The sequence below is a fragment of the Eupeodes corollae genome, unplaced genomic scaffold (genome assembly GCF_945859685.1).
Source record: "Eupeodes corollae unplaced genomic scaffold, idEupCoro1.1 scaffold_984, whole genome shotgun sequence".
Lineage (NCBI taxonomy): Eukaryota > Metazoa > Arthropoda > Insecta > Diptera > Syrphidae > Eupeodes > Eupeodes corollae.
The window spans coordinates 8,183-25,265 of NW_026605634.1; the positions used below are offsets into that span (position 1 = coordinate 8,183).

The following is a 17,083-nucleotide window of genomic DNA, read 5'->3' on the forward strand; positions in this document are numbered from 1 at the left end:
TACTTGACATGTACTAGAAAAAGATACTCCTAATCAAGATCTATCATTATAGATATAGATGAGTCATTTTGGAGCATCCTGAAGGATTTTTGATGTTCTAGACGAAAATCAAATCACACCCAAAACCATCACCTGATCCTTCCCAACCCCCAAAATCGATCAAGACTTCAAAATAGATACTTGACATGTACTAGAAAAAGATACTCCTAATCAAGATCTATCATTATAGATATAGATGAGTCATTTTGGAGCATCCTGAAGGATTTTTGATGTTCTAGACGAAAATCAAATCACACCCAAAACCATCACCTGATCCTTCCCAACCCCCAAAATCGATCAAGACTTCAAAATAGATACTTGACATGTACTAGAAAAAGATACTCCTAATCAAGATCTATCATTATAGATATAGATGAGTCATTTTGGAGCATCCTGAAGGATTTTTGATGTTCTAGACGAAAATCAAATCACACCCAAAACCATCACCTGATCCTTCCCAACCCCCAAAATCGATCAAGACTTCAAAATAGATACTTGACATGTACTAGAAAAAGATACTCCTAATCAAGATCTATCATTATAGATATAGATGAGTCATTTTGGAGCATCCTGAAGGATTTTTGATGTTCTAGACGAAAATCAAATCACACCCAAAACCATCACCTGATCCTTCCCAACCCCCAAAATCGATCAAGACTTCAAAATAGATACTTGACATGTACTAGAAAAAGATACTCCTAATCAAGATCTATCATTATAGATATAGATGAGTCATTTTGGAGCATCCTGAAGGATTTTTGATGTTCTAGACGAAAATCAAATCACACCCAAAACCATCACCTGATCCTTCCCAACCCCCAAAATCGATCAAGACTTCAAAATAGATACTTGACATGTACTAGAAAAAGATACTCCTAATCAAGATCTATCATTATAGATATAGATGAGTCATTTTGGAGCATCCTGAAGGATTTTTGATGTTCTAGACGAAAATCAAATCACACCCAAAACCATCACCTGATCCTTCCCAACCCCCAAAATCGATCAAGACTTTAAAATAGATACTTGACATGTACTAGAAAAAGATACTCCTAATCAAGATCTATCATTATAGATATAGATGAGTCATTTTGGAGCATCCTGAAGGATTTTTGATGTTCTAGACGAAAATCAAATCACACCCAAAACCATCACCTGATCCTTCCCAACCCCCAAAATCGATCAAGACTTCAAAATAGATACTTGACATGTACTAGAAAAAGATACTCCTAATCAAGATCTATCATTATAGATATAGATGAGTCATTTTGGAGCATCCTGAAGGATTTTTGATGTTCTAGACGAAAATCAAATCACACCCAAAACCATCACCTGATCCTTCCCAACCCCCAAAATCGATCAAGACTTCAAAATAGATACTTGACATGTGCTAGAAAAAGATACTCCTAATCAAGATCTATAATTATAGATATAGATGAGTCATTTTGGAGCATCCTGAAGGATTTTTGATGTTCTAGACGAAAATCAAATCACACCCAAAACCATCACCTGATCCTTCCCAACCCCCAAAATCGATCAAGACTTCAAAATAGATACTTGACATGTACTAGAAAAAGATACTCCTAATCAAGATCTATCATTATAGATATAGATGAGTCATTTTGGAGCATCCTGAAGGATTTTTGATGTTCTAGACGAAAATCAAATCACACCCAAAACCGTCACCTGATCCTTCCCAACCCCCAAAATCGATCGACTTCAACATAGATACTTGACATGTACTAGAAAAAGATACTCCTAATCAAGATCTATCATTATAGATATAGATGAGTCATTTTGGAGCATCCTGAAGGATTTTTGATGTTCTAGATGAAAATCAAATCACACCCAAAACCATCACCTGATCCTTCCCAACCCCCAAAATCGATCAAGACTTCAAAATAGATATTTGACATGTACTAGAAAAAGATACTCCTAATCAAGATCTATCATTATAGATATAGATGAGTCATTTTGGAGCATCCTGAAGGATTTTTGATGTTCTAGACGAAAATCAAATCACACCCAAAACCATCACCTGATCCTTCCCAACCCCCAAAATCGATCAAGACTTCAAAATAGATACTTGACATGTACTATAAAAAGATACTCCTAATCAAGATCTATCATTATAGATATAGATGAGTCATTTTGGAGCATCCTGAAGGATTTTTGATGTTCTAGACGAAAATCAAATCACACCCAAAACCATCACCTGATCCTTCCCAACCCCCAAAATCGATCAAGACTTCAAAATAGATACTTGACATGTACTAGAAAAAGATACTCCTAATCAAGATCTATCATTATAGATATAGATGAGTCATTTTGGAGCATCCTGAAGGATTTTTGATGTTCTAGACGAAAATCAAATCACACCCAAAACCATCACCTGATCCTTCCCAACCCCCAAAATCGATCAAGACTTCAAAATAGATACTTGACATGTACTAGAAAAAGATACTCCTAATCAAGATCTATCATTATAGATATAGATGAGTCATTTTGGAGCATCCTGAAGGATTTTTGATGTTCTAGACGAAAATCAAATCACACCCAAAACCATTACCTGATCCTTCCCAACCCCCAAAATCGATCAAGACTTCAAAATAGATACTTGACATGTACTAGAAAAAGATACTCCTAATCAAGATCTATCATTATAGATATAGATGAGTCATTTTGGAGCATCCTGAAGGATTTTTGATGTTCTAGACGAAAATCAAATCACACCCAAAACCATCACCAGATCCTTCCCAACCCCCAAAATCGATCAAGACTTCAAAATAGATACTTGACATGTACTAGAAAAAGATACTCCTAATCAAGATCTATCATTATAGATATAGATGAGTCATTTTGGAGCATCCTGAAGGATTTTTGATGTTCTAGACGAAAATCAAATCACACCCAAAACCATCACCTGATCCTTCCCAACCCCCAAAATCGATCAAGACTTCAAAATAGATACTTGACATGTACTAGAAAAAGATACTCCTAATCAAGATCTTTCATTATAGATATAGATGAGTAATTTTGGAGCATCCTGAAGGATTTTTGATGTTCTAGACGAAAATCAAATCACACCCAAAACCATCACCTGATCCTTCCCAACCCCCAAAATCGATCAAGACTTCAAAATAGATACTTGACATGTACTAGAAAAAGATACTCCTAATCAAGATCTATCATTATAGATATAGATGAGTCATTTTGGAGCATCCTGAAGGATTTTTGATGTTCTAGACGAAAATCAAATCACACCCAAAACCATCACCTGATCCTTCCCAACCCCCAAAATCGATCAAGACTTCAAAATAGATACTTGACATGTACTAGAAAAAGATACTCCTAATCAAGATCTATCATTATAGATATAGATGAGTCATTTTGGAGCATCCTGAAGGATTTTTGATGTTCTAGACGAAAATCAAATCACACCCAAAACTATCACCTGATCCTTCCCAACCCCCAAAATCGATCAAGACTTCAAAATAGATACTTGACATGTACTAGAAAAAGATACTCCTAATCAAGATCTATCATTATAGATATAGATGAGTCATTTTGGAGCATCCTGAAGGATTTTTGATGTTCTAGACGAAAATCAAATCACACCCAAAACCATCACCTGATCCTTCCCAACCCCCAAAATCGATCAAGACTTCAAAATAGATACTTGACATGTACTAGAAAAAGATACTCCTAATCAAGATCTATCATTATAGATATAGATGAGTCATTTTGGAGCATCCTGAAGGATTTTTGATGTTCTAGACGAAAATCAAATCACACCCAAAACCATCACCTGATCCTTCCCAACCCCCAAAATCGATCAAGACTTCAAAATAGATACTTGACATGTACTAGAAAAAGATACTCCTAATCAAGATCTATCATTATAGATATAGATGAGTCATTTTGGAGCATCCTGAAGGATTTTTGATGTTCTAGACGAAAATCAAATCACACCCAAAACCATCACCTGATCCTTCCCAACCCCCAAAATTGATCAAGACTTCAAAATAGATACTTGACATGTACTAGAAAAAGATACTCCTAATCAAGATCTATCATTAGAGATATAGATGAGTCATTTTGGAGCATCCTGAAGGATTTTTGATGTTCTAGACGAAAATCAAATCACACCCAAAACCATCACCTGATCCTTCCCAACCCCCAAAATCGATCAAGACTTCAAAATAGATACTTGACATGTACTAGAAAAAGATACTCCTAATCAAGATCTATAATTATAGATATAGATGAGTCATTTTGGAGCATCCTGAAGGATTTTTGATGTTCTAGACGAAAATCAAATCACACCCAAAACCATCACCTGATCCTTCCCAACCCCCAAAATCGATCAAGACTTCAAAATAGATACTTGACATGTACTAGAAAAAGATACTCCTAATCAAGATCTATCATCATAGATATAGATGAGTCATTTTGGAGCATCCTGAAGGATTTTTGATGTTCTAGACGAAAATAAAATCACACCCAAAACCGTCACCTGATCCTTCCCAACCCCCAAAATCGATCAAGACTTCAAAATAGATACTTGACATGTACTAGAAAAAGATACTCCTAATCAAGATCTATCATTATAGATATAGATGAGTCATTTTGGAGCATCCTGAAGGATTTTTGATGTTCTAGATGAAAATCAAATCACACCCAAAACCATCACCTGATCCTTCCCAACCCCCAAAATCGATCAAGACTTCAAAATAGATACTTGACATGTACTAGAAAAAGATACTCCTAATCAAGATCTATCATTATAGATATAGATGAGTCATTTTGGAGCATCCTGAAGGATTTTTGATGTTCTAGACGAAAATCAAATCACACCCAAAACCATCACCTGATCCTTCCCAACCCCCAAAATCGATCAAGACTTCAAAATAGATACTTGACATGTACTAGAAAAAGATACTCCTAATCAAGATCTATCATTATAGATATAGATGAGTCATTTTGGAGCATCCTGAAGGATTTTTGATGTTCTAGACGAAAATCAAATCACACCCAAAACCATCACCTGATCCTTCCCAACCCCCAAAATCGATCAAGACTTCAAAATAGATACTTGACATGTACTAGAAAAAGATACTCCTAATCAAGATCTATCATTATAGATATAGATGAGTCATTTTGGAGCATCCTGAAGGATTTTTGATGTTCTAGACGAAAATCAAATCACACCCAAAACCATCACCTGATCCTTCCCAACCCCCAAAATCGATCAAGACTTCAAAATAGATACTTGACATGTACTAGAAAAAGATACTCCTAATCAAGATCTATCATTATAGATATAGATGAGTCATTTTGGAGCATCCTGAAGGATTTTTGATGTTCTAGACGAAAATCAAATCACACCCAAAACCATCACCTGATCCTTCCCAACCCCCAAAATCGATCAAGACTTCAAAATAGATACTTGACATGTACTAGAAAAAGATACTCCTAATCAAGATCTATCATTATAGATATAGATGAGTCATTTTGGAGCATCCTGAAGGATTTTTGATGTTCTAGACGAAAATCAAATCACACCCAAAACCATTACCTGATCCTTCCCAACCCCCAAAATCGATCAAGACTTCAAAATAGATACTTGACATGTACTAGAAAAAGATACTCCTAATCAAGATCTATCATTATAGATATAGATGAGTCATTTTGGAGCATCCTGAAGGATTTTTGATGTTCTAGACGAAAATCAAATCACACCCAAAACCATCACCTGATCCTTCCCAACCCCCAAAATCGATCAAGACTTCAAAATAGATACTTGACATGTACTAGAAAAAGATACTCCTAATCAAGATCTATCATTATAGATATAGATGAGTCATTTTGGAGCATCCTGAAGGATTTTTGATGTTCTAGACGAAAATCAAATCACACCCAAAACCATCACCTGATCCTTCCCAACCCCCAAAATCGATCAAGACTTCAAAATAGATACTTGACATGTACTAGAAAAAGATACTCCTAATCAAGATCTATCATTATAGATATAGATGAGTCATTTTGGAGCATCCTGAAGGATTTTTGATGTTCTAGACGAAAATCAAATCACGCCCAAAACCATCACCTGATCCTTCCCAACCCCCAAAATCGATCAAGACTTCAAAATAGATACTTGACATGTACTAGAAAAAGATACTCCTAATCAAGATCTATCATTATAGATATAGATGAGTCATTTTGGAGCATCCTGAGGGATTTTTGATGTTCTAGACGAAAATCAAATCACACCCAAAACCATCACCTGATCCTTCCCAACCCCCAAAATCGATCAAGACTTCAAAATAGATACTTGACATGTACTAGAAAAAGATACTCCTAATCAAGATCTATCATTATAGATATAGATGAGTCATTTTGGAGCATCCTGAAGGATTTTTGATGTTCTAGACGAAAATCAAATCACACCCAAAACCATCACCTGATCCTTCCCAACCCCCAAAATCGATCAAGACTTCAAAATAGATACTTGACATGTACTAGAAAAAGATACTCCTAATCAAGATCTATCATTATAGATATAGATGAGTCTTTTTGGAGCATCCTGAAGGATTTTTGATGTTCTAGACGAAAATCAAATCACACCCAAAACCATCACCTGATCCTTCCCAACCCCCAAAATCGATCAAGACTTCAAAATAGATACTTGACATGTACTAGAAAAAGATACTCCTAATCAAGATCTATCATTATAGATATAGATGAGTCATTTTGGAGCATCCTGAAGGATTTTTGATGTTCTAGACGAAAATCAAATCACACCCAAAACCATCACCTGATCCTTCCCAACCCCCAAAATCGATCAAGACTTCAAAATAGATACTTGACATGTACTAGAAAAAGATACTCCTAATCAAGATCTATCATTATAGATATAGATGAGTCATTTTGGAGCATCCTGAAGGATTTTTGATGTTCTAGACGAAAATCAAATCACACCCAAAACCATCACCTGATCCTTCCCAACCCCCAAAATCGATCAAGACTTCAAAATAGATACTTGACATGTACTAGAAAAAGATACTCCTAATCAAGATCTATCATTATAGATATACATGAGTCATTTTGGAGCATCCTGAAGGATTTTTGATGTTCTAGACGAAAATCAAATCACACCCAAAACCATCACCCGATCCTTCCCAACCCCCAAAATCGATCAAGACTTCAAAATAGATACTTGACATGTACTAGAAAAAGATACTCCTAATCAAGATCTATCATTATAGATATAGATGAGTCATTTTGGAGCATCCTGAAGGATTTTTGATGTTCTAGACGAAAATCAAATCACACCCAAAACCATCACCTGATCCTTCCCAACCCCCAAAATCGATCAAGACTTCAAAATAGATACTTGACATGTAGTAGAAAAAGATACTCCTAATCAAGATCTATCATTATAGATATAGATGAGTCATTTTGGAGCATCCTGAAGGATTTTTGATGTTCTAGACGAAAATCAAATCACACCCAAAACCATCACCTGATCCTTCCCAACCCCCAAAATCAATCAAGACTTCAAAATAGATACTTGACATGTACTAGAAAAAGATACTCCTAATCAAGATCTATCATTATAGATATAGATGAGTCATTTTGGAGCATCCTGAAGGATTTTTGATGTTCTAGACGAAAATCAAATCACACCCAAAACCATCACCTGATCCTTCCCAACCCCCAAAATCGATCAAGACTTCAAAATAGATACTTGACTTGTACTAGAAAAAGATACTCCTAATCAAGATCTATCATTATAGATATAGATGAGTCATTTTGGAGCATCCTGAAGGATTTTTGATGTTCTAGATGAAAATCAAATCACACCCATCACCTGATCCTTCCCAACCCCCAAAATCGATCAAGACTTCAAAATAGATACTTGACATGTACAAGAAAAAGATACTCCTAATCAAGATCTATCATTATAGATATAGATGAGTCATTTTGGAGCATCCTGAAGGATTTTTGATGTTCTAGACGAAAATCAAATCACACCCAAAACCATCACCTGATCCTTCCCAACCCCCAAAATCGATCAAGACTTCAAAATAGATACTTGACATGTACTAGAAAAAGATACTCCTAATCAAGATCTATCATTATAGATATAGATGAGTCATTTTGGAGCATCCTGAAGGATTTTTGATGTTCTAGACGAAAATCAAATCACACCCAAAACCATCACCTGATCCTTCCCAACCCCCAAAATCGATCAAGACTTCAAAATAGATACTTGACATGTACTAGAAAAAGATACTCCTAATCAAGATCTATCATTATAGATATAGATGAGTCATTTTGGAGCATCCTGAAGGATTTTTGATGTTCTAGACGAAAATCAAATCACACCCAAAACCATCACCTGATCCTTCCCAACCCCCAAAATCGATCAAGACTTCAAAATAGATACTTGACATGTACTAGAAAAAGATACTCCTAATCAAGATCTATCATTATAGATATAGATGAGTCATTTTGGAGCATCCTGAAGGATTTTTGATGTTCTAGACGAAAATCAAATCACACCCAAAACCATCACCTGATCCTTCCCAACCCCCAAAATCGATCAAGACTTCAAAATAGATACTTGACATGTACTAGAAAAAGATACTCCTAATCAAGGTCTATCATTATAGATATAGATGAGTCATTTTGGAGCATCCTGAAGGATTTTTGATGTTCTAGACGAAAATCAAATCACACCCAAAACCATCACCTGATCCTTCCCAACCCCCAAAATCGATCAAGACTTCAAAATAGATACTTGACATGTACTAGAAAAAGATACTCCTAATCAAGATCTATCATTATAGATATAGATGAGTCATTTTGGAGCATCCTGAAGGATTTTTGATGTTCTAGACGAAAATCAAATCACACCCAAAACCATCACCTGATCCTTCCCAACCCCCAAAATCGATCAAGACTTCAAAATAGATACTTGACATGTACTAGAAAAAGATACTCCTAATCAAGATCTATCATTATAGATATAGATGAGTCATTTTGGAGCATCCTGAAGGATTTTTGATGTTCTAGACGAAAATCAAATCACACCCAAAACCATCACCTGATCCTTCCCAACCCCCAAAATCGATCAAGACTTCAAAATAGATACTTGACATGTACTAGAAAAAGATACTCCTAATCAAGATCTATCATTATAGATATAGATGAGTCATTTTGGAGCATCCTGAAGGATTTTTGATGTTCTAGACGAAAATCAAATCACACCCAAAACCATCACCTGATCCTTCCCAACCCCCAAAATCGATCAAGACTTCAAAATAGATTAATTAAAATTGAAAAATAAAACGAAAATTTAAATTTTGTTAATATTATTTGTTTTATTTTAAAAACAATAAATTTCACAACTTTATTTATTTATTATTTAATTTATGACGCGACGCGTTTCGGAAATTCTTCTTCCATCCTCGGGCGTATAATTGACTGACTGCATTTACTTTTTCTATTGGAGCCTCGGTGTGATGTTGAAGTTCTATCGTGGCTCTAATGCAGGTATGAAGCTCTTTGTTCTTTTGGTTGTTAAGTAAGATTCTGTGTGACGTCGATTGCTGTTTATTGTTGTTGTTGTTTTAATAATTTGATTTTTCATAGTGTTGTTGTTATTTATTGTATAATGGGTTATGAGTTTGATATTATATTTAGTCTATTGTTTTTGTTGTTGTTATATTTGATTGCAGTGTCATATAGCCGACAAAGGAAATACAATTGTCATCATTAACCAACAAGAATATATAACAAAAACCCAAAACTTTTTTGACAATAACAACATACTAAAACTTAACAAAGATCCAACTATCAAATACACTAAAGAAATAAATAAAGCCATCACCAATAGCAAACAATTATTTCCCAACCTAAACACGAATATATTCAAACAACCAAATGCAATGGCCCCACAATTCACAGGACTGCCAAAAATACACAAACAAGGAACACCAATAAGACCACTTATCAACTATACAACAGCACCAGGATATAAGATAGCTAAAACACTACAAAAAATAATAAAAAACAACATCAAGATAATCAATAATCACAGCATCCAAAACAATAAAGACCTAATAGAAAAATTACAAAACTTAAACATATCACCAAATTACAAACTCATATCATTAGACGTAACCAACATGTACACAAACATACCCATAGATGAAACGATACAAATACTCAAAGAAAATCTAACTAACACCGCAACCATCAACACTCAACAAATAAATGAACTAATAAACTTAATAAAAACAATACTAAAACAAAATTACTTCACTTTTAACGATGAATACTACACACAAACTGAAGGACTCGCCATGGGATCACCTCTTAGTGGATTACTAGCTGACATTTACCTCAACCACTACGAAAACAAATATATTTTATCCACACTCAACCCACAAAAACAAAAAATCATCACATATTCCCGATACGTTGATGATACCTTCGTCATATTTGACGGAACAAATAGACAAATAGACATTTTAACCAAATACATCAATAGTATAAACACAAAAATAAAAGTCACAACAGAAATAGAAAATAACAATAACATAAATTTCCTAGACCTAAACATATATAAACACAACAACAAATTAAAATATAAAATATATAGAAAGCCCACAACAACTGACATAATTATACATAAAGACTCTCACCACCCTCATTCACAAAAGATGGCAGCTTTCAATGCTTTCATAAATCGACTTACAAATATTCCTATGGACAAATTTGATTACAATAATGAAATAAACACCATAAAACAAATCGCATATGCAAATGGATACAACACATCAATAATAGACAAACTACTCACTAAAAAGAAAAGAAATCATACCAACAACAACACAACAAATAGATCCAATAACAACACATACACGTCAATTAATTACACAAACCTTCTGCCACAAACCCTACAATATGAGTTCAAAAAACATAACATAAACATCTCATTTAAAACAAACAATAACATACAAAACATACTAAAACCTACAACTCATCAAAACATTAAAACATATACAGGTGTATATAAACTTAATTGCGATGATTGCAACAAATTTTACATCGGCCAAACTGGCAGATCTTTTTATGAAAGGTTCAAAGAACATATACCAAAAGCCAACAACAAATCAAATTTTGCCCTGCACCTCATCGACGAGAAACATAACTACACCAACTTTGACAAAAACTGCACCCCCCTCCACCTGTGCAAGAAAGGACGGATACTCGACGCCACTGAGGAATATGAGATCTATAAAGCATATAAACATGACGAAAACAATTTACTTAACGATAAACTGACATTAAAAACAAACCCACTATATGACACTGCAATCAAATATAACAACAACAAAAACAATAGACTAAATATAATATCAAACTCATAACCCATTATACAATAAATAACAACAACACTATGAAAAATCAAATTATTAAAACAACAACAACAATAAACAGCAATCGACGTCACACAGAATCTTACTTAACAACCAAAAGAACAAAGAGCTTCATACCTGCATTAGAGCCACGATAGAACTTCAACATCACACCGAGGCTCCAATAGAAAAAGTAAATGCAGTCAGTCAATTATACGCCCGAGGATGGAAGAAGAATTTCCGAAACGCGTCGCGTCATAAATTAAATAATAAATAAATAAAGTTGTGAAATTTATTGTTTTTAAAATAAAACAAATAATATTAACAAAATTTAAATTTTCGTTTTATTTTTCAATTTTAATTAATTACACCACAACCGGAGACAACCACACCATGTATTCAAAATAGATACTTGACATGTACTAGAAAAAGATACTCCTAATCAAGATCTATCATTATAGATATAGATGAGTCATTTTGGAGCATCCTGAAGGATTTTTGATGTTCTAGACGAAAATCAAATCACACCCAAAACCATCACCTGATCCTTCCCAACCCCCAAAATCGATCAAGACTTCAAAATAGATACTTGACATGTACTAGAAAAAGATACTCCTAATCAAGATCTATCATTATAGATATAGATGAGTCATTTTGGAGCATCCTGAAGGATTTTTGATGTTCTAGACGAAAATCAAATCACACCCAAAACCATCACCTGATCCTTCCCAACCCCCAAAATCGATCAAGACTTCAAAATAGATACTTGACATGTACTAGAAAAAGATACTCCTAATCAAGATCTATCATTATAGATATAGATGAGTCATTTTGGAGCATCCTGAAGGATTTTTGATGTTCTAGACGAAAATCAAATCACACCCAAAACCATCACCTGATCATTCCCAACCCCCAAAATCGATCAAGACTTCAAAATAGATACTTGACATGTACTAGAAAAAGATACTCCTAATCAAGATCTATCATTATAGATATAGATGAGTCATTTTGGAGCATCCTGAAGGATTTTTGATGTTCTAGACGAAAATCAAATCACACCCAAAACCATCACCTGATCCTTCCCAACCCCCAAAATCGATCAAGACTTCAAAATAGATACTTGACATGTACTAGAAAAAGATACTCCTAATCAAGATCTATCATTATAGATATAGATGAGTCATTTTGGAGCATCCTGAAGGATTTTTGATGTTCTAGACGAAAATCAAATCACACCCAAAACCATCACCTGATCCTTCCCAACCCCCAAAATCGATCAAGACTTCAAAATAGATACTTGACATGTACTAGAAAAAGATACTCCTAATCAAGATCTATCATTATAGATATAGATGAGTCATTTTGGAGCATCCTGAAGGATTTTTGATGTTCTAGACGAAAATCAAATCACACCCAAAACCATCACCTGATCCTTCCCAACCCCCAAAATCGATCAAGACTTCAAAATAGATACTTGACATTTACTAGAAAAAGATACTCCTAATCAAGATCTATCATTATAGATATAGATGAGTCATTTTGGAGCATCCTGAAGGATTTTTGATGTTCTAGACGAAAATCAAATCACACCCAAAACCATCACCTGATCCTTCCCAACCCCCAAAATCGATCAAGACTTCAAAATAGATACTTGACATGTACTAGAAAAAGATACTCCTAATCAAGATCTATCATTATAGATATAGATGAGTCATTTTGGAGCATCCTGAAGGATTTTTGATGTTCTAGACGAAAATCAAATCACACCCAAAACCATCACCTGATCCTTCCCAACCCCCAAAATCGATCAAGACTTCAAAATAGATACTTGACATGTACTAGAAAAAGATACTCCTAATCAAGATCTATCATTATAGATATAGATGAGTCATTTTGGAGCATCCTGAAGGATTTTTGATGTTCTAGACGAAAATCAAATCACACCCAAAACCATCACCTGATCCTTCCCAACCCCCAAAATCGATCAAGACTTCAAAATAGATACTTGACATGTACTAGAAAAAGATACTCCTAATCAAGATCTATCATTATAGATATAGATGAGTCATTTTGGAGCATCCTGAAGGATTTTTGATGTTCTAGACGAAAATCAAATCACACCCAAAACCATCACCTGATCCTTCCCAACCCCCAAAATCGATCAAGACTTCAAAATAGATACTTGACATGTACTAGAAAAAGATACTCCTAATCAAGATCTATCATTATAGATATAGATGAGTCATTTTGGAGCATCCTGAAGGATTTTTGATGTTCTAGACGAAAATCAAATCACACCCAAAACCATCACCTGATCCTTCCCAACCCCCAAAATCGATCAAGACTTCAAAATAGATACTTGACATGTACTAGAAAAAGATACTCCTAATCAAGATCTATCATTATAGATATAGATGAGTCATTTTGGAGCATCCTGAAGGATTTTTGATGTTCTAGACGAAAATCAAATCACACCCAAAACCATCACCTGATCCTTCCCAACCCCCAAAATCGATCAAGACTTCAAAATAGATACTTGACATGTACTAGAAAAAGATACTCCTAATCAAGATCTATCATTATAGATATAGATGAGTCATTTTGGAGCATCCTGAAGGATTTTTGATGTTCTAGACGAAAATCAAATCACACCCAAAACCATCACCTGATCCTTCCCAACCCCCAAAATCGATCAAGACTTCAAAATAGATACTTGACATGTACTAGAAAAAGATACTCCTAATCAAGATCTATCATTATAGATATAGATGAGTCATTTTGGAGCATCCTGAAGGATTTTTGATGTTCTAGACGAAAATCAAATCACACCCAAAACCATCACCTGATCCTTCCCAACCCCCAAAATCGATCAAGACTTCAAAATAGATACTTGACATGTACTAGAAAAAGATACTCCTAATCAAGATCTATCATTATAGATATAGATGAGTCATTTTGGAGCATCCTGAAGGATTTTTGATGTTCTAGACGAAAATCAAATCACACCCAAAACCATCACCTGATCCTTCCCAACCCCCAAAATCGATCAAGACTTCAAAATAGATACTTGACATGTACTAGAAAAAGATACTCCTAATCAAGATCTATCATTATAGATATAGATGAGTCATTTTGGAGCATCCTGAAGGATTTTTGATGTTCTAGACGAAAATCAAATCACACCCAAAACCATCACCTGATCCTTCCCAACCCCCAAAATCGATCAAGACTTCAAAATAGATACTTGACATGTACTAGAAAAAGATACTCCTAATCAAGATCTATCATTATAGATATAGATGAGTCATTTTGGAGCATCCTGAAGGATTTTTGATGTTCTAGACGAAAATCAAATCACACCCAAAACCATCACCTGATCCTTCCCAACCCCCAAAATCGATCAAGACTTCAAAATAGATACTTGACATGTACTAGAAAAAGATACTCCTAATCAAGATCTATCATTATAGATATAGATGAGTCATTTTGGAGCATCCTGAAGGATTTTTGATGTTCTAGACGAAAATCAAATCACACCCAAAACCATCACCTGATCCTTCCCAACCCCCAAAATCGATCAAGACTTCAAAATAGATACTTGACATGTACTAGAAAAAGATACTCCTAATCAAGATCTATCATTATAGATATAGATGAGTCATTTTGGAGCATCCTGAAGGATTTTTGATGTTCTAGACGAAAATCAAATCACACCCAAAACCATCACCTGATCCTTCCCAACCCCCAAAATCGATCAAGACTTCAAAATAGATACTTGACATGTACTAGAAAAAGATACTCCTAATCAAGATCTATCATTATAGATATAGATGAGTCATTTTGGAGCATCCTGAAGGATTTTTGATGTTCTAGACGAAAATCAAATCACACCCAAAACCATCACCTGATCCTTCCCAACCCCCAAAATCGATCAAGACTTCAAAATAGATACTTGACATGTACTAGAAAAAGATACTCCTAATCAAGATCTATCATTATAGATATAGATGAGTCATTTTGGAGCATCCTGAAGGATTTTTGATGTTCTAGACGAAAATCAAATCACACCCAAAACCATCACCTGATCCTTCCCAACCCCCAAAATCGATCAAGACTTCAAAATAGATACTTGACATGTACTAGAAAAAGATACTCCTAATCAAGATCTATCATTATAGATATAGATGAGTCATTTTGGAGCATCCTGAAGGATTTTTGATGTTCTAGACGAAAATCAAATCACACCCAAAACCATCACCTGATCCTTCCCAACCCCCAAAATCGATCAAGACTTCAAAATAGATACTTGACATGTACTAGAAAAAGATACTCCTAATCAAGATCTATCATTATAGATATAGATGAGTCATTTTGGAGCATCCTGAAGGATTTTTGATGTTCTAGACGAAAATCAAATCACACCCAAAACCATCACCTGATCCTTCCCAACCCCCAAAATCGATCAAGACTTCAAAATAGATACTTGACATGTACTAGAAAAAGATACTCCTAATCAAGATCTATCATTATAGATATAGATGAGTCATTTTGGAGCATCCTGAAGGATTTTTGATGTTCTAGACGAAAATCAAATCACACCCAAAACCATCACCTGATCCTTCCCAACCCCCAAAATCGATCAAGACTTCAAAATAGATACTTGACATGTACTAGAAAAAGATACTCCTAATCAAGATCTATCATTATAGATATAGATGAGTCATTTTGGAGCATCCTGAAGGATTTTTGATGTTCTAGACGAAAATCAAATCACACCCAAAACCATCACCTGATCCTTCCCAACCCCCAAAATCGATCAAGACTTCAAAATAGATACTTGACATGTACTAGAAAAAGATACTCCTAATCAAGATCTATCATTATAGATATAGATGAGTCATTTTGGAGCATCCTGAAGGATTTTTGATGTTCTAGACGAAAATCAAATCACACCCAAAACCATCACCTGATCCTTCCCAACCCCCAAAATCGATCAAGACTTCAAAATAGATACTTGACATGTACTAGAAAAAGATACTCCTAATCAAGATCTATCATTATAGATATAGATGAGTCATTTTGGAGCATCCTGAAGGATTTTTGATGTTCTAGACGAAAATCAAATCACACCCAAAACCATCACCTGATCCTTCCCAACCCCCAAAATCGATCAAGACTTCAAAATAGATACTTGACATGTACTAGAAAAAGATACTCCTAATCAAGATCTATCATTATAGATATAGATGAGTCATTTTGGAGCATCCTGAAGGATTTTTGATGTTCTAGACGAAAATCAAATCACACCCAAAACCATCACCTGATCCTTCCCAACCCCCAAAATCGATCAAGACTTCAAAATAGATACTTGACATGTACTAGAAAAAGATACTCCTAATCAAGATCTATCATTATAGATATAGATGAGTCATTTTGGAGCATCCTGAAGGATTTTTGATGTTCTAGACGAAAATCAAATCACACCCAAAACCATCACCTGATCCTTCCCAACCCCCAAAATCGATCAAGACTTCAAAATAGATACTTGACATGTACTAGAAAAAGATACTCCTAATCAAGATCTATCATTATAGATATAGATGAGTCATTTT

General features: G+C 34.7%; 1 protein-coding gene across 1 annotated transcript; it reads left to right on the plus strand.

Annotated features, from left to right (window-relative positions):
• Nucleotides 1-9,785: 9,785 nt before the first annotated feature.
• LOC129953564 (uncharacterized) lies at nt 9,786-10,599 on the plus strand (the record flags this gene model as incomplete). Its single annotated transcript, XM_056066805.1, has 1 exon — nt 9,786-10,599. A coding segment is annotated over one exon (814 nt), but the record flags the coding sequence as incomplete, so codon positions are not given.
• Nucleotides 10,600-17,083: the final 6,484 nt, after the last annotated feature.